This window comes from Haemaphysalis longicornis, unplaced genomic scaffold (genome assembly GCF_048455015.1).
Source record: "Haemaphysalis longicornis isolate Haplotype H1 unplaced genomic scaffold, Haemaphysalis longicornis Haplotype H1 scaffold_1, whole genome shotgun sequence".
Lineage (NCBI taxonomy): Eukaryota > Metazoa > Arthropoda > Arachnida > Ixodida > Ixodidae > Haemaphysalis > Haemaphysalis longicornis.
Window position 1 is genome coordinate 215,136,842 of NW_027526203.1, and position 24,510 is coordinate 215,161,351.

The 24,510-nt window shown below is 45.7% G+C and overlaps 1 protein-coding gene across 1 annotated transcript in view; it reads right to left on the bottom strand.

Moving 5' to 3' along the window:
• Positions 1-15,299: 15,299 nt before the first annotated feature.
• Megf8 (multiple EGF like domains 8) overlaps positions 15,300-24,510 on the bottom strand; it is a 286,005-nt gene continuing 276,794 nt past the window's right edge. The window contains exon 37 of the mRNA XM_077673228.1: positions 15,300-21,882. Coding sequence (XP_077529354.1) covers positions 20,882-21,882 — 1,001 coding nt within the window. The 3' untranslated portion in view covers positions 15,300-20,881. The remainder of the gene's footprint in view (positions 21,883-24,510) is intronic.

Genomic DNA, 24,510 nt, shown 5'->3' on the forward strand with positions numbered 1-24,510 from the left:
CTTCACGTTGCGTGCTGTCCTGAGCCAGCTCACGGGTGAAGCCGGCGTGCCAAGCCTTCGTCGGACGACGAGAAACGGCGACCACGACGACACCGATCCATCTCCTGAAGAATCCAGGACGAAATTTGCCATCGTTCGTTCTGCACTTCCTCTCCTACAAGTCGCGTTGCCATCAGCAATAACATGCAACAATGTGCCAGAGGTCACCACACGAAGAAATGCCGTGCTGTGATATGGCGGCGAATACAGTGAGGTGAATATGATTGTGTGCATCGGGGCGTAGAGCTCGACGTACTGCCACATTCGGCTTGTGATTGCGGTGACGGCGTAGTACATGGTAAATGCGCGAATGAGGTGTGTACGTGGTCCAGTGCAGGGTGTGTTTTCTGTGGTATCGCCCTTCATGTCGGCGCATTCGGCGGCTAAGTGCGATGCTTGCACGGGCAGCGACATGGATCAGCGGGAAGCTTAAAGGGGCCATGCAGAAACGCAGGTTCGGTTCATTTGAAAGGTTGCCTCGTTAGATACATACTGACACCATTATTAACGTAACACGAGGGTACGTAGAATAATGCTCACAGCACAAAATAAAAACAACTCATGGAAAAGGAGAAGAAAGAAGCGCTGTTTGCTGTCATTTAATCTGCCCGTTATTTCTATTGTGAGCATTATGGTTTACCAAATAGCTCGCCCGTGATGTCCTAGCTATGCTAGATGTGGTGAGGTGCCAAAGACCCTTCCAAAACGCTGCGTACAAAAAATCAGTCTTAAAGTGGACTTCATGCCAAAAAATTTGGTTTTAATTACAACTGCTCCACTTTAAAGCACTCGCTTTCATGGAAACTGCTGTTATATGAAGCGAGTCTGATGCATTTCAACAACATGCAGCATTGCCACATTCTTTCTGAGTAGCGGCACATTGTATGCTCTGCGGTTATGAGCGCGTCGAAACATTATAAATGTGGTATTCATGCCTAGAGAGAGAGAAAAAACTACTATCTAGGCATTCCTAGTCCAGGCTGGCTGGCTGTCTCTTAATCTTCATTAGGAGGCGGCCAGTCCGCAAATCTCCCAGAGTCCCTCACTAACCCAAAGGCAGTGGGCTGCCAGAAGTTCTTGCATCGACTTCTCGTCCATTATCTGATCCGCATTCAGCCGGTCTTTCCAGGAGGTGATGTGGTAGCTTAGGCAGGTATGGTGGATGGCACTCCCAGTAAAGGGGTCATACTCATGGGGTGTGAAGGGCAGTTGGGTGTAGGGCAAGTGGGGCAGGAGGATCCTATTTATATAGTGGACACAGGGCGGGAAAGAAGGAAAGGGGTTATGCATTTCAGACTTCTAGATGCGGCTTCCCAGGGCAGGGTGGGGTGCAGGCTGGAGAACACTGCCTACTGGCACTAGCACATGCGCAATATGCGGCCTTAGATATACAAAGCTTCTCAACAAAATTGTACACAACTCAAGGTCTGCTATGATGCCAAAGAGGGCACTGGAAAGCATTTCATCACACGAGTACTGGGTGTGTCACATTTTTCTTTGTAGTTGTTCCAGCTACGCTGTTTTTTTCTCTTGTGCAGAACCAACACCCTGCCACTGTTGTACACTTTGTCACATAATGTGATATGTGTTGACCCCTAGCCAAAAATTCTCCATTTGTCCAACCTGTGCCACCAATGTATACATTCACTCTTGAGAAGGGAGATTATATCATAGTCACCACAGTGTGCCTTTGAGAGTTCTTTCTAGAGAGGATGTATCCATTAATCTTTTGTATTATGTGTGCATGAAACAGCACACATATTAAAAGAGAAGTTATTCACAATGTTCGTTTCTTCCTACGAGACTGAACTGGACATATCTCTTTAGACCATAGGCAGTGCAAGTGTCTCAAGATATGTACTCTCTCATGCTGTGGTGTTTATCAATTTCTTTTTCTTGGGTTGGTGTTCTTCCCTTTTTTGCACCGTTTACTTTGTATTTCCTTTGTATTTTGATTCAGTTTACATTAATGATTTCCTTTAAAATGTACTTTTTACGCACTGGACTCTGCTAGCAGTATTTCCTTGTTTCTCGTTTTTAACGCTTCTTGTTTGTCTTCTCCCTGCTGTACCCCTAATGTCCAGCATTCACCACTCATTGTAGTCTGGCATTGCAAGCCCATGTGGCGTAGCAAGCCTTGTCACTAGCAGGGCTGACCTCACCAGTTCACATTGCAGAGCCCCCTTTATCTCTCTCTTGGTGACCATGGCGTACATCAGATGTCGCATATCTTAAAGTGTCTTTCGCATTTTGAATATGCGCAAAGATTGAAATTGTTTTATGAAACAGTCAAGTTCCAACTTCTGAAAGATTACATACACACAATAAGCTATTTGTACAGTTGCTCAAATTGGAAATTTAATGTCAGTAGTCCTTTAAGGGCAAAGGGTAAGCCAAATTTCTTAAAAAAGTGACTTTTTTTGTCTTTGCTATTAGGGAAGTACACCTTCTTATGCACATTTTCCAAGGTTGTATTTCTGCCTAAAAAACAGTTTTTCTGTGAGCAAGTAGAAAGTGACCATGTCCGATTTTAGAATGTGCTCCGTGTTTATTGTCATTTTTTCCATCAAGAACCTCCCAGCTCCAGATCAAAACACTTAGTTTAGAATGAGCTGTATTAAGAAGTTGCTTGGAAGCCATTGCATAGCTGATGTTTCATCCAAGGCAATCCAGAGATACTGTGCATCATGTTTTTACCACATTTGTGCTTCAAAGCCACGCACCAAAAAATGTCTTTGTTGGGCTTCACCCTCTCAGGATTGCAACATTGGGTGCTGGTCTTTCATTCAGTGGTGGTAGCATTGCAAGAGCCAGCATTCGAAATAATTCGGAATGAACCCTGTGCGCAACAGCACCAACAAGTGGCTAAAAGAGGTTGACTCTGTTCGTAAAGATACTTTGTGAACAGAGCTGCACAACAGCCGACTAAATAGGCAAGGCAGGACAGACGACTGGCTGAAAAGCGAAAACATGATTTCGACGGTGATTATGAAGCTGGTGCTTACTAAATAAATGACTTGAGTGGTGTTTGTGGCAAAAAAGTGGTTTTTCGCCTCATTTCTTATTTTTTAACTCAATTATCTCAAAACTGTTTTTCACGTAGGTACCATTATTTCCTATATCTTCCAGGAGAACCGGCCGATACTTTTTTCCTGTCATCTACATGTTGTGACATCTACTGTGCCAGAATTGAAAATATGCACCCACTGGTTTTCTTGTTACAAAATTTTTAATATGTAAAGTAAGCCAAAATTTAGATACTGGCGGAAAGAAATTCGTAAACATTGTAATTTTAGTGTGATTTTAGTAATTCTGGTACAGTTAAAACAGCCCCAAATTTGAAAGAAAATCATGTACGCATTATGTAGATGCCTTTAGTAGATGCCGATAAAAGTGTACCTCGAAATGGCCAAAAATGCATGGGTAGTATAGGGCTTACCCTGTGACCTTAAATCGCCTTTATTTTTCACAGGGGCAAGTAAGATGAGAATAGAGGCGGTATTCTCGTAACTGTCCCTTTTGAAAACGTCCCTTTTGCGTCCCTTTCATCGTGACGTAACTTCTGGTGAAGAGGTGGACATTGGCAGCATGGAAGAAGGTTGGCAGTAGGTTTGCCGCGCTTGCGTTACGTCACTTCTGGTTGTTGGCTTTTAGTCAATCAGGGCTCGCCAAAAGGGACACTTTTGAAAGGGATGCAAAAGGGACAAAACTCGAGAATACCTCCCCAGGGCTGTTTTCGACATAGGTGGCTTAGTAGCACCCACTCTTCACTCAGCACAAAGGAAAAATTAAACACAAAGTTTCGTTTCAGGCTGTTATAAAAGGACCATTACCTTGTTCATAATTTTGTAATGAGAAGGGAAATAGGTGACATCGGTGCCAGAGAAAGGTGCCCAGAGGTTGTTTTCATTCATGTCAAGTACAATTAGAATGCAGTAGTTTTTAGTGTTATTATGCAAAAGGAGGGGTAGTAATGTGGAGTGATATGCGATTGTTAAGCGCATGATTGTTGCATTTTATTGAGTGCAGGAATCATCACAGTTGAAACACACAGTTGAAACACCTTACATTATACAATTTCAATGTCGAGGCAGTGCTGTTGCTAAACTCGCCATACTTGCGATGTCAGCTTGTGAAATGAGAGCAGCCTTAGTAAAACCAGAGTCCGTCAAAGCATTGACGGACTCTGGTAAAACTTTACTGAAGGAAACGCCGAAGATAAACTAATCTCTGAAATCCGCTTTCACGCACTACTAATGTTTTTCTGCAAGAAGTTGAGCACAATAAGATTTTTTTAACAGCCTCATGTCGTTTTCAAATTTTTTTTGTGGATCATGCTCCTCACCTTCTCTTCCACAGATGTTAACTCCGGGTGGCTGCTGTTAGCCTGAACAGTAGTTTATGGCCTAGTTGTTAGATGAAGCTGTGCATACATTTAGACAGTGTTTTTTGGATGGAATCGGTGCAAACGAAACGAAGAGAGGAGAAGAAACATAAGGACGGCCGCTGGCCTAACAACTGATGTTACACATGCTGGATTTATCACGTAGCCATAGCTTTAGCCATGAAAACATTCTGGCTTTTGCATGCATTACAAACTGCCCCCTGCACAATAACTAATCTGAAGTTGATATTGGAAAGTGTTCGGTATCTTTCAGCAAGCTACTTGATTGAAAATGGTACACTGGAACCTGCCAGTGCAGAAGGAGCTAACATGGAGCCAAATGTGAAGAATATGAAGATTTTTCAAGTGACAAATATTCAGTCTCATCTATATGCATTAAGTTGACTTAATTCCTGAGCCATATACTGGGTATTTACAGTGACATTTTACCTGTTGTCCACGGGTAGTCGCAAGGTTCTCCACACCACAGGAATACATGCGAACAAGAAATGTCAGATTGCCTCTTGGGGAGTACGCAGAGAGTCCAGGACTGATAATTGAAAACCCCTGCCAATGTCGCATAACGATTTCTGTTGAACACTATTTGGCTTCTAAGTTTTTTCTACTCCTCCTACCCATTTTTTTCTTCCTTCACAAGTTGCCTTTTAGTGTAAAAACAGGGAGACCTAAAAGGGATTGAGAAGAAAGTGAGCAAAAGGGTAGAAATGGCGGTAAAGGAAAGGGCAGTGAACAGTAATGATAGCGGGAACGGTGGAGTATATGCAGTGCTATCAGCAGTCCCTCACACAGGCCAACAATCAATAGACTACCTTCACTGCACACACCGCCAAGAATGGCCTTGGTTCCACAGTGAAGGATCAGCACCCTCCCCAGCCATAGGTCGGCCGGTCTAGACTGCCTTTGTGTGGGAGAATCTTCCTCCTGCTGGAAACAGTACAAGGCAGGGAGCAGATGTAGCAGGACATTTAGAGGGCAGAGATTTTTGAGCTACAGAAGGCAACAGGACCTGATGACAGTTACTTGGCAAGGATTCACATAAGGCGAAGGGAAAGTGTGGTCGGCAAAGTGGTTACAAACATTCAGGCTGCGCTCTTGTAACTACTGTATAGAGATCTTGAACTGCGACCGTATATGCTGGCAGACTCGAAAGCATCATCCAGTTACCTCAAGCGCTTCACTGTGTTGATTGAACTAGCATAGACATTATCCTGTGTTGTACAGTGCTTACAGCATTGACAGCACAGCGTACGTCTTAGAGAATGAGTACAGGTAACTTCACGTCGGGATGGGTGAGGCTTGCAAAGGTGATTCACCCTCCTCTCAGTGGAATGGCTGCTTCTGTGTGCAACACAAAGTGGGCCAGAGAAATAGTAGCAATGGCTCTAAAACACCACAAGGGAAGGCGTGAGGAGGCTCGCCGTGAAAATGAATATAGCACCAAGGCCACTCGCAACTGGAGGACCATCGCTCTTTTTTGCTCTCATTTACAAAGTCCATGATAATGCTGAGCTGGGTGTGTTCCTGCACAAGGAAATAGACGGACACCAAAGCACTGCGACAGTGCGGATGGCTTATCTGTTAAAACCGTCATCTTGTGCCGTTACTGGGTGTAATTAGTCCAGGTAGGGCAGTCGCAGCTGCAGAAGGTGCACTTCTATGCAGACATGGTACAAGTTTATTTTATTCAAAAGATTTCATGTTTTATAGTGCCCCCAGTGCTTGTACGGAAGTAAGCGATGCTTTGTTCGCTGCAAAATAATCAATTTAAGTTAAAATTTTGATTCTCACATCAAACTGTGAGTTTTAATGACATCTGCAACGACAACATCAGAGTGGGTCTTCAAGCTAAACTTGGTGCGAAGCGGAGACTTGCTTACCGTTAGTCAACCTAGATAGTGCCAGCATACCGTAGCGGGCCGTTTTCTGCCTTTGCTTTGTTTTTGACCATATTTGTATCTGGCTTGTTTTTGTTAAGGGAGAAAATAATCGTTCCGTGACACATGGTGCTCGCTCGACAAATATGGCCTGTAATACGCCGTTGCTTACACCAATCGGCCAATGTTGTCTGAGACAACCCCAAAGAGCCGCAGTGCAGTGCAGCTAAAACAAGCACAGTGCGTGCAGTACCAATAGCAGTACGCATCAATACTTATACGTTTACATGTGCTTTCATAACTTCCACCGTTTATCCCACCATTCTTATTTCTATAAAAATAATGTGCCCCAAATTTGAGCGCAAATAGCTTGTTCCCCAAACTTATAAGCTCTGCCTAATTTGTGCTTGCTTTTGCCGGCCTCAGCCAATCCCAGTGCTGGCGTGTATGACATCATGGGTTCTGCTGCGTGAAATGAGCTTGTGGGTCACACGGCCATTCCCTTTTCTATAATTATATAGCTTATTTGAGTGACGTTTACGTTAATAATGGTGTCGGTATGTATCTAACGAGGCAACCTTTCGAATGAACCAAACCTGCGTTTCTGCATGGCCCCTTTAAGCTTCCCGCTGATCCATGTCGCTGCCCGTGCAAGCATCGCACTTAGCCGCCGAATGCGCCGACATGAAGGGCGATACCACAGAGAACACACCCTGCACTGGACCACGTACACACCTCATTCGCGCATTTACCATGTACTACGCCGTCACCGCAATCACAAGCCGAATGTGGCAGTACGTCGAGCTCTACGCCCCGATGCACACAATCATATTCACCTCACTGTATTCGCCGCCATATCACAGCACGGCATTTGTTCGTGTGGTGATCTCTGGCACATTGTTGCATGTTATTGCTGATGGCAACGCGACTTGTAGGAGAGGAAGTGCAGAACGAACGATGGCAAATTTCGTCCTGGATTCTTCAGGAGATGGATCGGTGTCGTCGTGGTCGCCGTTTCTCGTCGTCCGACGAAGGCTTGGCACGCCGGCTTCACCCGTGAGCTGGCTCAGGACAGCACGCAACGTGAAGCTGAGCGTTAGCAGACCAACGCTGCACTTGGGCCACAACAACGTAACACGCGGGTAGCATCCAAGTTGAGAGAGGAAGAAACTGGGGCGTCCATAATAACTCAAAGAAAAAGAAACTTGGCACACGACGCTGCATTCGGGCTCGAGGCGTGCGGACAATTTTAAAAGTTATCCGCGCGAGGCGTGCGGACAGTTTTGAAAGTTATCCGCGCGAGGCGTGCGGACAGTTTTAAAAATTATCCGCGCGAGGCGTGCGGACAGTTTTAAAAATAATCCGCGCGAGGCGTGCGGATAGGGACAGCCACCTTGGCTTCTCTAAAATCCTCCCTGTTCTGTGTCGTACCCCGCGCGGGGCACGAGACTCACCCTTTATTTTAAGCATTTTAAGTACTTTATGTGACTATTTGTTGTATATCACTCCTGCAGTAAGTGTCCCCCAAACTTCCACAATATCTCACGTCTAGCAATTGCATTTCTTTGACGGAAAAGCGTTCGCAGATGTGCGGTCGTGCTGCTGACCGCTGTGCTTGTTTACCCAGCGCCAAAAGTGCTTCCTGCTCCCTAGTTTTGCGCTGTACGGTAAAAGTTTCAGTTGATTTTATTTTCTTGTACCTATATTGATTTCGCTGGCTCTTCTCCCGCCTTCAAGTGGCATTAGGTTTTCCTACTAGCGTAAAGTCAGCGAAGCGTAGCATATGCACTTGTGCAGCGCTTGCGTGGAGCGACCCGGACACAGATCTTGATACAGTGTACAAACTAACAAAGTAAGGAAAGTACATTCTTCCATTCACAAACTAACAAAGTAAGGAAAGTACATTCTTCCATTCACAACCACTGAGCTGGCGAATTGTGACGACCCGTCGGCGGCCGGAGGACTAATGGGCCGACTGACTCGGTCGGAAGGTCGGCGAGCCGTGCAGTAGCGCAGCCAATTGCCAGCTCATCTCCTCCTGACGCCACACGAAAACGCCACAGAAAATGGGCGAGGGTGCAGAGAGGAGGACAGCATTTTCGAATTGATTTTTCTGCTAAATAACTTCGCGTAAACGCGCTCAGAATTTGCGCTCAGAATTGGCCGTAGATTTTCCTACTAGCGTAAAGTCAGCGAAGCGTCGCATGTGCACTTGTGCAGCGCTTGTGTGGAGCGACCCGGACTCTGAGTTTGACACAGTGTACAAACTAACAAAGTAAGGAAAGGCACATTCTTTCATTCACAAAGGTGTTGTGGCTTAGTTTCAATTGATCGAGCGAATAGCGACGACCCGTCGGCGGCCGGCGGACGAAACGCTGGGCCGACTGACTCGATCGGTAGGTCGGCTGGTCGGCGAACCGTGCAGTAGCGCAGCCATTTTCCAGCTCATCTCCTGCTGACGTCACACGAAAACGCCACAGAAAATGGGCGAGCGTAAAGAGAGGAGGACAGCATTTTCGAATTGATTTTTCTTCTAAATAAATTCTTGTAAACGAGGCCAGAGTGGTCGAAACAATGCCTACGGACTCCGAATTACAATTTGCGCTAGTAATCCCGCAATGTTTACAAATCACTTCAGTGTCCCTTTAAGACTACATGATCTGAACCGAATGCTCTGCAGTTCTGAGCATTTTGCTCATCATTTAATGCCTGAACTTTTGTATTGTGCTCTGAAGCTAAATATTGCATAGAGCCGGGTTGCAGTGAATGGCTATAAGAACTTATTTTAACCACTTTAGATGAGCTTTAACCAAAATTACGAACATAGGGGCGTTCTAGTTTTTCATATCGCCAAAAAACTGCTTTATTTGTTGCACATGCAATTTAGAGATACCCTAGTTTGATTCTATACGTTTGCTTGGAAAAAGCTTTGAATTAAATAAGAGAACTCTCCAACTGTAATGCTTACGATGAAGATATTGCTGCGAAAACAATGTTTTTTGAAGGTATCTTGACTTTCTGGTTATCTGAAAAGTCTCCCATCACAGAGCCTAATCATTGATGGTCACCCCTGTCAACACAGTCATGGGCGAAAAGCACACAATATTTGCAGAATGCCCTTGTCAAGTACTCTGAATTCCCAATACACAGGTAAATATGGCCATGAAATAAGGTTTAAACCACCAGTTCAGCGCAGTTGTGGCTTGGAAGTTAAGAATTAGAACAGGGGTCAAGCGATGTCCAAGCAATTTCTACGGAGCCCGCCAGTCTTTGAGATCAGAAGTTTTAGGTCAAAGAGAATCACAAGAAAGTTACGCCACCCACCTCGGCCACCGCAGTCGCGTACTGCGCAATCAATGCACTTCTGTTGATTCCTGAAGTAATGGAAGGCCTTGGAAACTGTCCCAGTGAATTTTGTTTCAGTGCGCTAATACATCAGAGAACGCCGCTGACTATAACTTTTCTGCAAAGAGCAGTAGTTTCAGCATTTTACAGAAAGTAACAGGCAAAACTGGCTTGATTAGAAGTTGCACTACGGTTCCATGGCGCTCTCTGCATTTGGGAGTGCACCTGGTGAACCAGATGTCTTTCCGAAAATTCTTCAACTAAAGGCATCGCAGAGACTGACCCGCTTGAAGCACAACTATGGGTTAGGGTGACAGTGCTGCGAGAACAACAGGACAGCCTGTCCGAACATGGGATCCCGCCGACGCACTACGCCTGTTTTCTGCTATTTGTCTTTTTTTCTACGACCCTCCAGACACTGCTGTGGCAAACCGCACTTGCCTTTTTGTGTAGTCTGCGAGACGTGGGGGTGGACCGGTTGGTTTTGCAGCAGGCAGAAAAACAGCGAAGGGTGCGGAGGAAAAGAATGGCCGCCCAACCCTGGGGACATGAAAATTCTTCGTCGATTTCTTCCGCCGCCTTTTTTTGTTCCTTTTCGTCTGCATACACAAGACAGGCAGAAGGTGCAACTGGCGAATTAGGAGGCGAAGGCCCGTCCTTTCCTGGACGTCTTCTCCTTGAGATAGGTCGGTGGTCCCGTGGCAGCCGTCGGCCGGGGCTCTCGTGTGACTTAATTCTTCGCCCTTTGACCAGGCGGACCTGTAGGTACAGGTCGGCACTGCGAAGTGAGGCCTCCCACCTCTCCTAAGAAGGAATTTGCAGGAAGGGATCCTGGGGGTTCCCAGGTGATGGGCGAGGTTGGCATGAATTGCACATGGGGGGCATGCCAAAGTTGGATAGAGGCTGGGGTGGAGACCGGTCCTGGAGGGCGGGATTGGTGGAAATACTGTCTCCAATTGTTCTAAGCTAAGGAATCTGTCACCTGCAGATAGATCCGGTGCGAGAGGAGGTCCCTCGTGAACTGGGCCATCTGGTAGGCTCAGCCCAGTTCTCAGTCCATCACCTAGGCCACGACCTTGGGCTAGCTTGTGGGCCGTTTTCCTTGATCCCAAAATGAACAGGGATTATTTGATTGCAGAGTGCTTCTGCACAATATTTTAAAAGTGAAGCAGGATCTCTTCTTCTGGTTTGTGTTGGCTTCCCCTTCAAAGCTTTACCATCAAGGGCCCCAAAGGTCCTTCGGAGATAAGAGCAATTTCTGGACAGCTAGTGGACTATCTGGAATGATTTTGCAAGTCGAACCCCCCAGAGTATGCTCTGTTTTTTATTGGCACATTAGCATAAGTGGACTTTTCGATGGGGTTAAAAACCACTACATTTCCGCCACTTTATTATATAGGCTTTGTTTCTGGTAGCGGGAAATGATTGTTCATGTATTCTTAAATTCTGTCATGGTATGAAACACTATACACAAACAAGAAAGTGGCAGTGCAGGACTCTGGTGCAAGTTAGTTCATGATCTTGAAGCAAATTCGAACAGTTTGAAATGAAGGAGGACAAAGGACTAGTATACGTGAACAAGAGACACAGATGGGAGCTGCGAACATCCCATGAACGTTCATATATTTGTGTGGGCCACAAAGCATAAAAAAGGATTATCCCGATTAAAACATTTCAGGTGTATGTAGTTCATGGCTTGGTGGTACATTACACCCGCTTAAAAACCGTTTGCTCATGAATGACTTCAATTTCATAGCTAGTACATTTTGTTTCTAACACTTGTCTATAACAGCGATTTCTACTTCAACTGTCTATATCTAGAACGTGCTGACGGATACTCTTCAAACAAATGTTGGGGACTGAAGTGGTCGTCGTAGACTTCAGAATGGTGCACTAATTTTCTCTGACTTATTTAAAGTCAACACTGCAGAAGGCTAGAAGCACAAAAGGCTGTGTTATGGACAAGCGTTTTTCCGACTGTACTTGATTGGATGTCGCTGCATGCACAGGAATGTTAAATATGGGTTGAGATAAGATCATTGCAGGCCTCATAAAAATCTATAATAGTTATTCAGACCAGAATCGCAGCTGTGTGGCCATAAACATGCATGGTCAGCGGCCCTAGAGCTGGTACGATCGAAGCTTTAGAAAAACCGGGGATTACAAAACAGTACGCAGCTAGCTTGACAGCTATTGATGGGGGCAGCTTGAGCGCGGGACCACGTTATAGGATGCAAAACGAAAAGCACGAGGGTGGGTGCAGTTGGTCCAATGCCGGAGCTGCTCCACACGCACCTTTCTCTGCCCTTAGCCGCACATCACCAGTGCATTGAGGGCAAGGGCCAGGCACATGTGCGGAGAGTGACGTGTATCCGCACGCGTTTCCTCTCTGGAAACCGGTTTGGCGGTGGTCAGGAGCATGCATGAAAGCTACAGGACCGGTTTAGGAGAGGGAAAAACGCGTGCGGAAACGCGTCCCTCTCTACACGTGTCAGGCCCTAGGCCTGCCGTTGCTGCGAAATTCCATTTTGAGGTAAGTTACACAAGCTCGGCACTTCAGGCGTGATGTAGAATGTTAAATAAACGTGGTACGTATAGTCTGCTGTGCTGCATGCCTCAATTGACCACGTTTAAAGATACCAAACCGCCTTTATTTACAAAAACTACACATAAAATTAATTTCCTTCTAGAATACAAAAATCCCTGAATTCAGAAAAAAAAAAAAAAAAAAAAACAGTCACTGGGGCTTAAACTAGGCCATCAGCTTCAGAACCAGCAGCTCTAATTCTAAACCACAGAGGCCGTACAGCCTATGGTTCTTTTAGCAGTCTCCCGTAGCGTCCCTTTTAGTAGTCACTCAACAGAAAAGCAGAAGTGAAAAACAAACCAGTAGCAACAAACCAGTAGTGCCGGGTGTACAAGAAGTTCCAAAAAGAGTACGGTACATCCAACGCATGGCTTGTTCAAACTAAAGTACAGTGATAGTTCACTGTAAATAAAGTCCCTTCATCGACTTCTAGCTAAAAGCCAATGAAGGGGCTTTAGTTCAAACATCTTTCGAAGGGTACATTCATTTTTAGAGGGACACTTCTCGTTTTCAACAAGGCATAATTTCGTGCATCCTAGTGCATTGAAATTTCAACTTCGAAATACTACAAAAATATTCATGGTGCTTGAATGCTGCTTTTTAATTACAAGCCATATCGAATGATTTAGGGCAACCATGTTTTTCAAGTGAAACTTGTATTGGTTGCTATGATTGGCTGACTTGTGCTATCGTTGGCTTCACCTAAACCTAGAGTTACTCTATATAGCTCCCGCAGGTAGCTATATAGAAGAATATATAGCGCGCACCATCTTGTTATCCAGATTGCTGTGGAAAAGCCGCCCGTCACGAGTGTAGGAGCCTTGCCGCCACGCTTCCGATGGCGGGCGACGCGCGGTGGGGGTGTTTCGGTTGGCGGCGGCTTACGACGGCTACGCTGGATTCCTGCGATGTCGCTCACACTGCTGTTGCTGCTGTTCCTGGGCGGGGCGGGGCGCGGTGCCGCCCGCGTCGGCGGCTGCGGCGCAGCTGTAGTGGGGGCTTCTCTGCGCGGCAAGGATAAACGGAGTGACACCATCACGGCGGCACGTGGAAAAGGGTCAAGCAACTCTTAGCTCCCTGCGGGAGCTATATAGAGGAGCTCTACCTAAACCCGCTCGGGGATTTCTCTCCCCTTTTCCTCTCCCGCAGCTGTCCCTCCTGGTATTCACAGCTGGCGTGCGTGCACAAGTGGCGCACCAGATAACGCCACAATGGCTTGCGCCGTCGGTGTCAACGCCCAAGACCCTGCTCTTAGGGGTTTTCCCCTCTCTCTCCTTTCTGACCCGCAGCTGTCGTTTCTCAGTGCAGCTGGCACAGGCGCGCTATGTGCTGCACTTCACACCACATCGCAGGTGCGCCCAGCATGTCAGCCAGTTCATGTTCGGCTGTGGCATGGGTAGGCCACGCTTGGTTCACTCTGCTGTGCATTCGGGTAAATCTCTGTAAAAGGAAAGGGTTTCATTGTGATCGGTCAATGGTTTTGTGCTTTGATTTCAATGGTTTTGCATTTTGATTTTTGAAGAATGAATTTGTTTTCATTTTCAGTGTGGCCAAGCTTCGCTCGCACCCGTTTCCGGATAATCATCGTCATCATCCTACTCAGGTTCACTGCAGGACGAAGGCGTCTCCCATTGGCCTCCAACTGCTCCTGTCCTGCGTGGCTCGTGTCCACTGTTTACCCCCGAATTTCTTTATTTAATCTATCCATAAGGTTAATCAGCTGAAAACATGCCGCCGCGGCTGCCGATCAAATGAAAAAACAGAACGAAGTCACGCTTTACAGTGTGTCGTATTGTCGGCTCATCTTTTTCACGTGTGCACAGCTGCAAAGCAATACAACAGCCACCACCCCACAGTGTTGGGAGAATGCAAGGGCTTTACCGAAGGTAGTGTGGATGATTCAAGAGAATGAAGAGGAGGAGGATGGAGAGACTAACTGCAGCGGTGGTTGCTTTGTTTTGTTGTACTTCTCTGCGCTGTGAGTGCGAGGTCAAATTGAATAAAAAATTGCGTCCTGTGAGGACCATCGAGGTTGAGTGTCACAATACCATGGTGACTGTGTCGTTAGGTGATCGTGCATTGACACCTATGGCTGAAGTCAAAGACGACATCAACGTTGGATCCTGGGACCTTTGACCGTGAATCACTATTTTGGCATTGAAAGGCAAGCGCTAATCAACAAGAATCTTTTCGGCAGCGGCTCCTCTAAGCCTCAAGACTGCGATACATATTTTTATTTTAGGACCCTAGTTGTGTCCAATTTCTATCAAATTGTATTTGTCGTCCTGAACTTCACTAGTTTGTATTATTATTCTAACACTGCCCCTCACACTCATTTGTACTATACTCTTAACATTGCCCCTGTTTATGCGTTTGTATGTGTACTGTACCTTATATGAATCTCGTTTTGTTTTTTAAATCAAGGCTTGACTCATCAGACAGCCACCTCTCGACACTGGTGATTGGCAGAGTTAATGATTTGTTTTCTTTGTGGATGTCCCTTTACGGTGACAGATACAAATTCACTAGCAAGCACGAAATTATTACATATTATTTATTGTTGCACCTGTGGAAGCTATGCATAGAATGCCAGTATTAACACACTGTTCTTTTTTAGGATGGGAAAGTGCTGGAAATCTGTTTCCCAAAGTTGTTGCCCAGTGGTGACAAAGTTTTGCGGCACATTTTGGTAACCTTGTTCATGTTACCAAAGGCGTTCTGTAACTTTTTGTAGGGAGGACTTAAGAAGCCCAGCAGCTGCTGACGTTCACTATGCTACTAATAGGACACAACTGACCCTATGGATTGAGGAACTGCTTTTTTGCAAGCTAGGAAGTCCCCCCACCCCACTTTTTTTGGTTAGACTTGCATAAAGTGAAGTCGAAATTCACGATGCCAAAACAGACCGCGAAATGAGAAAGATGGCCACTACAACTCTTGCTCTTCAACTCTTGGTAATGTGCACATGCACTGTGAAGCAGAAACGAGATGTGTTGGTACAACTATCTCCATCTGAAGGAGCAATGCTTAATCAATGCAAATTCCCAAGAAATTTATTAACTTCTTTATTGCTTCGCCTGTTTTCCATATGGCAAAGAGCTAGAAATGCCGCTGTATTGCATTTTACTTATATGACACAGCAGAACTCGCAGTTGATCCTGAAAAAGACGTTAACACAGACCTGCACAGAAAATTGGAGAGCAAAGTGACCTTTATATAAAACCATGCAAGCAACATGTTTTCGCACAGCACAGCCAGAAATTTTCAATGTACATAAAAGTTCAGTTTTGGGTAGCGCACGCTGCAATACCAAGGCGAAGACCAAACGACACTCGCACGCAGCGTGGCCTAACCCCGGGTATCCTTCAGTCATCATTCTGGTGTTGCAGCTCCTATTGTCTCCGACACAATATCACAAAATTTTGGCTTCCTTCTTAACATCTGCAGTGAGCATCAAATTGAATTAAACATTTTTGACATGACAAGGACGGAGTGTGTGGCAGAGCTGAACATATGCAAACAGCCTAGTAAACATATACAACAGCTTTGTTCACTACAATTCAGAGCTGATTCTCTTTTCATGCTGACTAACTACCACTGCAAATAAAAACAGCTCGTTTGCATAACAATCTACCAAAAAAACATACAAAGTTCAGCCAGAACAAAGAACTAGCAAGACTCGTGCTACAGCTGCAGAGAGAAAATTGTGAGGTACAAGTAATTTACTCTGCATTGTTCTACAACAGTAGTGTGAAGTGTTCAAGGCAAAAATGACATCTGGTCTTCTTTTGCTCAGCCCACCGCTTGTGCACATTTACTGCTGTTACTTGCATGATAAAACCTCGCTATAGTATTGCAATGCTGTCTATACATTATCCAAAAATCTCGCGAATATACAGGTACTGTCATCATGTCAATAGCTAACGACACACATGCCATTTTAGTTGACACCAGAGTTCTTATTTACAACAGCAATGCTCTATTAAATTAAGAGTTCTGGAACTTGGCATGACATTTTGAGGTGCTACATAAAGACCCGCAGAAAAAATCTGCCACAAATTTTAGTATGGTCTTGTAGTGTAGCGTAAGAAAGCTTGGAGCTTGGGCTATGTTAGTCCATAAACCTGCTTATCCTGATATGCAAAGAGAAAAACAGACCAAAGATTTATCTTGCTGCCAATGTACGTAACTTGCAGATAGGCTTCATACAATTTCAGAGATGCCTACCCTGCCTCATTGCTTTGATCTACGCACTGCAAATAACTTTGGGGTTGGTTCACCAAGAGCCTCATGACACTGACCTGTGATGTCACATCCAGGGCAAGACCCCTTACTAAGGCAGAAATAGATGCACAGATCAAACTTATTCTGCATTATAATACTGCAGCGCCGCGTTAAGGAACGGCGACATACTTTTGCAATTGGCTTCACACAATTTCACGATATGCTGCAGACTGATATTTCCTCCTTTTTGCTGTATTTGCGCAACACTACGTCCCCCGTATTGGTGTGACTTTTTGCCATACAGCAACTCTCCTCTATAAGAAAGAACACGCCCTGCAGCAGGGCCAAGTTACTCCAAATTAAAAAAAGGTGGCCCCTCTCCCTGAAATTTCAGTTTACGTAGGAATTACGCAAATGCGTGCAGGTACTTTGCTTTTTTTGGTAGACTTAATGAAAGAAGGTGCAAAATTAACTCAAAAGATGCACCAAGCAAGCGGGAAATGGTTACCAAATAAGATTGCTTCCCTTCATCTAGCCTCACAGCTTCCACAGTAGCTTAAAAGATCTGCAACAAAACCCTGTACAATGTAGATGCACAGTGAAAGCACACGGCAGCACCTAAATTCATAAATCCACCAGGAAGAAAACATGACACTTTATTTTTCAGTGACACGTGCAATGAGCACAGTAGAATGCTGATACTGAGATCCAGCATGCTCCTCTTGCTCTGGAAAATTTTTCTGCTACCTTTTCTGCATACGCAGGAAAATTGGCCTTCAAGATATGCAACGCTTAACAGCTTGAAGGTGGCAGGTCAAGTGAATTTTGGCTTTATGGTCTGCTGAAAAGTTGTCATTAGCAGGCTTTGTAAGGACTGGATTGGGCTAAATAGCTTGTGACACAGACTGTTACTACAAACAGAAGAGACCAATAGCAGGTTCAACACAGCAAATAAAAGCTAGGCCTTGCTCCAATTGGCAAAAAAATTGTTGAGTTTGCTCTTTAAAATGACAATGACATGCAACTGAGAACTTCTGGCTACGAGTGAGTCATCTGAATGTAACCACTTTGAAGGAATGCAGGTGAAGTGTTCCTGTGATGCTAGAGCACACTTGCCGTGCCGTGTGCACAGCCACTAGAGTCATTCGAGTGGTGTTTTTGTTTACTTTATTCCCACCTTCCTGCTGAAAGCTAGCAATTACCAACGCATTTCATGTGACAGGTAGCATCCCTCGCACTATGGCTAAACCTGTCTATTCTTGACAACTAAATTGCAAATAGAATGAAGCAAACTGCTCAGTACCTGAACTTTTTTTATGCGCTCACCGTGATGTTCTTCACACCATGCAACCTTCGTGATGTCCCGAATGTTCTATGTGCGGACAGTTTGTTTTCTAGAGCTCTTCAAAGCGACAAAACACACACTGTAATCCTATTTGTTTATTTATAGCTTTTTCTGCACCCAATTCCCGTTGAATTCAGACTCTCAGTGATGGAAACATGCTCACTTCGTTTAAGTTACAACACTGCTTAGTCTGCAAAAGTTAGGAAACTGCTTAAATAATGAAGGGGCACTTGGAGCGTTACAGTGTCAGCAGGCCCCCTTCACAGTATGTCGTGTGCATCCACAAGTACTGAAAGATGAGGCTTCCACATTTTCTTCCCGCCTCTTTGCGGAAAAAAATTCATTGGTGCCCAGAGCCAGACGCTTGTGATGCGAACAGCTGTGAAGCTAGTCGGACGCCCACTACTTTTTAGCTACACCACCCAAGCAGCATGCTACCACCATTCCAATAACACAGTAGACAACAAGCCTCAGCCCCAGCGGTCGATGCCGACTTGCGAATTCTTGGACAGGCAATGCACCCCCCCCCCCCCCCCCCCCAAATGCTCTACAAATAAAAGATGCAGAAATACAGCAAAAACCACATATACAGTAGAATGGAGACTATACAGCCTTTTGGCACTGTAATGTAAATAGGGAAATATACAGCAAACAGATATACATGACATAACAAAGGGCCACAGCTATGCTGACATTGTAAATGTGCTGCAAAGAGTATCGCACTAGGAACTGAAACTATCTTGAGCTGCGACACTAAGATGTGTATACTACACACTGCAAAGCATAAAACATTGTGTAAAACAAAAGAACAGAATATTTGCACTGCTGTTAGAACACTTGCACTGACTCTTACGACAATGCTGTTCCTATATTACAGGTCGGACTGCTTTTGTAATAATTGCACAGGGCCAAGCAAAAAAATACGTCGATGACAGTTAAAGGATATCGTGAGCATCACTAGTAATGTGCACCCAAACCAAATCGTCGTGGTTGTCACAGCTAAAGCATTTGGCGAGAGAGGATGCAAGCAATGTTGAATGAGCTTCCTCTTTGCGACCTCTTCAATTGCCCAGCAATAAGTTAGAGAATGGAAACAATAAATGTTCGTTCAAAACTCCTACCGTGTGCTCTTCATTGCTTTGCATCTAGTATAATGAAGAAAAAGCTGTTCAAGTAGCTATATGTTTTGTGCTTGTACAATGATAATCAATCGCAAAGCAGTCTCACTGCACTGCACATTGTAAAAAGTGGTATCTCGCACCAACAATAGTAGAGTGCTGAGAGTTGTAGCCTCAAATATCACAGGAAGACCTGGAAACCTTGACAAAAACCTTTCTTCCATGTTCCATAATTCTTTTTTCAAAACTCAAGCCACCGTGTCGTGGTGACAGATTATAAACTTTCGCCAAAACTGGTGATGGATGTTATTAGCCAAAACAGATCGGTCCATGAGAGCACCCTTTCCAATGCCACAATAAAGCACATTTCACTCATCAGCAAATGCCAGTTTAGTCGCATATTAACAGAATTCACAAAGTTAAATGGCCAGCAGAAATTTTTCTTAGTTATTACTCCAGATGGTTTTCGAAATGAAGTTGTTGTAGACACAGTGTGATTATGGCTTGGTCAGAAACCAAATATCTATTAGACCAAATGAGATTACTCACTCCCAGGATATGTCCCTTGTGTTTTTTTTTCTGCCAGTATTGTGTAAAAGAGCTACAGGCAGTAACAAATGAATGACCCGGTCGCAACTGTGCAATTCAAATCCACGTAATAAAACTAAATGCCTCAAGAAAGCTGCTCAGTGGCAGACATAACAAAAGCTTTCCGTAGCTTACGAGAGGCAGTAGAGAAAGGTTGTGCAAGTATATGTCACCAGCTTTGGACACTAGCTTGCTTTTTTTTAGACTATGCACACAAATTAAGGTTTGGTCCGTCATGCAAAAAATATCAAGTTCATCAGCAGGTAACTGTTAATTTTGCTCACAGCAAACAACAATCCAATGGAAGCGGAGTAGAAAATATGAAAACAGAATCAGCAAAAGCTATTGAAAACTGGCTCCGCCATGTTTCAGGCATCAAAAACTCTTGAGCACTGTGTGCTCAAGTGTGCTACTAGTTGAAAGAGGTGACACAGTGGGCCGCAGGCTCAGTTAAATTACTGACAATTATTTCACGCAATGTAATGGTGATAGATAATTGTCAAATGCACTGTGCTACGGAGCACAAGGCGCTTTTTGCACTAACTGGGAAGAGCAATGAAAAGTGGCTGACTAAAGTAACCATTTCAATATTCTCAAACATATGCGTTGAACACATGGCATCTGCAAAAAGAGCAAGCATCAAAGTGTGCATAAAAATTATACCTAAATGTATGCTTGATGCGCTGTGTAGCTTGCCCGAGCACCTTAAAATAGCCAACAGTCTTTTGAATGATTTATGGAACAGCCGTTACAAAAGCAACAGGTCAGACACAGGATTTGTTTCCTTCCGTTCTAAAAATGCAATGTGTGTACAAATCAGTTATTTAGCCTGGGAACAGGGTGAACACATCAGTATTTGATTTGTCACAGTAGTTAACGGATGCGGCTGCGATTTGCAAATTACTGCTCCGAATATTCTTGTACAGTAGTGGATCGACTAAATTTTCATACTTTAGTTGCGTTCAAAGTATCTGCCGAGTTATACTGTAGTTGCGAATTTTATATCATGACTATTAGTTCCACGGCTGGCCATGTTCAACGGCTCCCGGCTGGCCTGCGCACGTTGGCGGGATTGCAGAGCATCCTTCGACATGTAGGCTGACGCCAGAGTTAGTCTAACCAAACACATTCTCTGTAGCTGATGGCAGTTGAAAAGTTTCTGTCCCAGGGTGCCTCTTTGGTGATGTCACCCCAAGTGGAAGGCTGTCTGCACTTCTCCAACAGATATCGATGCACGTGTACAAAAAGACTGTGACCATTTGCCACGCGTTGGCTGCACGGTACCTCGCGACCCTCCGCAGTCCCACGGTCAAGCCGCGCAGCACGCCAGTGGGGGACGTTAGAGCAGGTCCAATATCACAAGTTGATGTGGCTCGTCCGCCGTCGCATGGCCGCCCGGATGCCGCCTGCCGCGCCCCCGCCCCCCGAGCGCACAGCCACGAGTGCCGAGGCCAGGGCCAGTCGCACAGGTGCACTCAAACCCCCCGGGAGCTGCACCATGAGCGTAGTCACTGCTGCCGCACCATCCCCTGTGGGTTCCACAGCAACAGGTCGCACCGATCCGCAAGGCATCGGCACCGCCTTCGGGGAGTCCCTGAGGGCGCGGCGCGGAGGCTTCTTGCGCAGTGGCGACCGAAAAGTGTCGCCACCCTCCTCCTCATCCAAGATGGACAGGCACACCTTGGCAAATGGCCGCCGTGCCATGTGTTCCATCTGTGCCGCATGCAAGCGGCGTGCCCGACGGATGTCAAAGGCCCGCTTCACTTTCCACACTACCACGCACGCTGCCAGGAACAAGAAGAAGCAGGAGAAGAAGACGGAGAAGAAGACAAAGAGGTCGATGCGAGTCTGGTCCTGGCGGAAGAAAAGGCTCCCACGTGTGGGCTCCTCGCTAGCGCCTGAGATTACAAGGTAGAGGCGGGTACTTCGCAGGTCGTACACATTCTGAGGCACAGTCACAACAAGGCGATGCCGCAGGTCGCGAACCAGCAGGAACTCGCGCGGGTCCCTCACCGTAACGTAGGTGGCCAGCCCTGCCGGCGTTGCGTGGCGAGGCCGCAAGAGCCAGGGGGCGTCACTGCCATTACGGAGAGCAGACACTGCTGCGCTGGAAGCTGTGGCCGAAGTCAAGTCGCCGGCCAAGCCGACGCCATACTTCCGGTCGACTGAGACCACGTGGGCACCACTGGTGCGGTTGACCTCGACGACAAATGTGTCCTCCTTGGCTGAGAGGTACAAGTCAGCTGCACCTGAGGCAATGTCCATGATGATTCGGATGTCCACGTTCATGTAGCGAGGTTGGACGACAAAGAACACGGTGCGGCCCTGGTGCAGCAAGTTTGGGTACGGGCTGCACTCTGCATGAAAGAAAAACACCACAGCAGAACAGCACAGTGGTCAAAGTAATCGTTGGCTGCACAGCTCCAGCTTTAACTCTTTCGTGACTCCAGCTCCAGCTTTAACTCTTTCGTCATCGTTCACAGGTGAATGGTGATTTTCAAACCTCCCACAAAAGCTAAAAACAGTGCTTTGTGGGCAACTAACGCCACCTGGTGTATTTACTGACAACTCATTTTTTCATTTCATTATTGTTTGATTCTATTTTGTGAACGTAGATGGCGTCGGAAGTGAAATTTGAACCCAAAAGCAGAGATTTAGGCGAAAATGGCATCTTGTTTCACTGCACGCTCCGCAACAGTGGACAGCTCTTTTAGAGACTTTGGCCACTGCTATTTTTTTTTTAACCCCAGAAGCAGTGCTAACTCAAGCAACAATGTGATGATGATGATGATCGTTGGATGTTTATGGCGCAAGGCCAACTGGGGCAAAGAGCGCCAAAACAATAGTCGATGATAGGGGTGAAACCTTAAACACTAAGTAAAATCAGCAAAAACAAAAGTAAAATCACGAAACGACAATGAGCATGGCTGGTGTATAGGGCCAGATTTCATGATGCGTGATAGGAAATGAGGTTTAAAAACTTGACGTCGGACAAATACTCAAACACACGTTGCACGGAAACAATGGCATCATCACCTAGGAAAAACGATGGATGTAGAGGAATATGTTGTCTGTAGAGTTCTCTGAAGTGTTTGTGTCGTGTTGTGTGAAGTGCCTTGCATGTGATTAGTATGTGCACTACGGATAGGGCCTCTCCGCACCTGCTGCACTGGGGTCTAGAAGATCCCGTCAGCAGATACGAGTGCGTCGCATGGGTGTGCCCCTAGCAAAAATTCTGATAGAAACTTGTATTAGTCTTATACATTTTTGTATTAGGTGTATAAGACATGTATTAGTCTTATACAAACTTGTATCAGTTTTATAAGTTTCATATACAAGTTGTATTAGTCTAATACAAATACACCTATTAGTTTGTATTAGTTTACAAATACTAATAGATCTGATAGACCTGAGTCTAATACGAACTAATAGAGACGTATTGGTTTTAATACAAACTAATACAAATGGACCCGCAAAGTGCGATTTCCTGAATTTTTATTTTTTCTGGAAAATCACAAGCCAAAAAAGGTTGAAATGATCGCCCTTGAGCAATAATGTTTATTTGGTATATTATTATGAAGCGTTTTGTTCATTAACAAATCTCCGTAAATCTCCAACCAAATTCTTATGCAAAATAGGTCAATTTTTTTGTCATTTTCGCTCCTAAAAAATGCGCTACATTAAGAGCGCTGATGGGAGCTGGGAGTGCTGCGCCAGCGATAAGCCACCTTACCTGACCTAGCGTCACTAAATAAGCTACGCCTTTATTTAGTGACGCTAATCTGACCTAAAGGCCCTTGATCGGCGTTTAAAGCAGATGATGGGACTTTAACCTGACCGTACCTGCGAGGCTGCAAGAAGAGCAGCAAGAAATCTAACGAAGCCGAAAAAACTGCAACGAAGTCAAGCCAAGCCATGCCAATGGTCTTCGTTGGGTGGCCAAGATGGCGGCGGTATCAAAGTGTGGCTGGCGTGTGTGTACGTTCAGGAAGAAGACGGTTAGAAGGAAGCGGCTTCTAGCGTTATTTCACATCAGACGCGTGTGCATCGCGTCATCTAGAAGTGTTGGAGATGTGTCTAACGCCCGTATAACTTTGGCAAGTATGAACCAGGCCGCAGCGCGATCCATTATGGACCCGTCACCTCGCGGCTCCGGACATGTTTGCTCTGTCTGCTATGCTGTTTAACGAACGCCTGACACCGAAGAAAGCGTGTGCATCACGTCATCCAGAAGTGTTGGCGATGTGTCTAGCGCCCGCCGAACATTGACAAATGTGATCCGGGCCGCCGCCCGACCCATCTTTGACCCGTCACCTCGCCGCTTCGGACTCCTTTGTTCATTCTCAACGGAATGCCTCACGAAGAAGAGACTCCATTCTAATCGCGTGTTGCGGAAGGGTGAATGCCGTTTTGAAGTTGCATCGAAATGGGAATGGTGTTCAATCGGCCATTAATGCGCTCGATATGTACAGGTCCGCGCAGAAGTAAACGGAGCACGGGAGCGGTGGCCGAACTGCATCGCTGCGCCGCGTATGGGCGCCGACGGAAACCATGGAGCGCCGGTCAAAGAGTGTGTTTGCACTGCCCCCGCCGCCCTATCTGCTATGTTTAATCGCCGCTCTGATGGCGTGTCATGCTCGGCGAGACGGTCTTCAAAAGAGAGCGCTGGGCTATAGAGTGGCGCTGGTTGCATTGGCGCTCGCAGGCATCAGCGGCGACCGAATCCGCTGCTCATGAGCTGGATGAAGCTGCGCGCGCCCGCAAACATGCCTTGTTGCGCGCTGTAAAGGGCGGTATAAAATTTTAGGCCGCTGCGGTTTGGCATAGCATGTCATTGCGATATAATTAATTGTAGGCCGGCAACAAAATTGCCACGTACAACATAGAAAGCACATTGACATAACATCTCCGTTGTTCGAAAAAAAGTCTCGCTTACGAGATTTCTTCTTTAATGTTGGGTTTGTCCCAAGTTATTGATGTTGGTC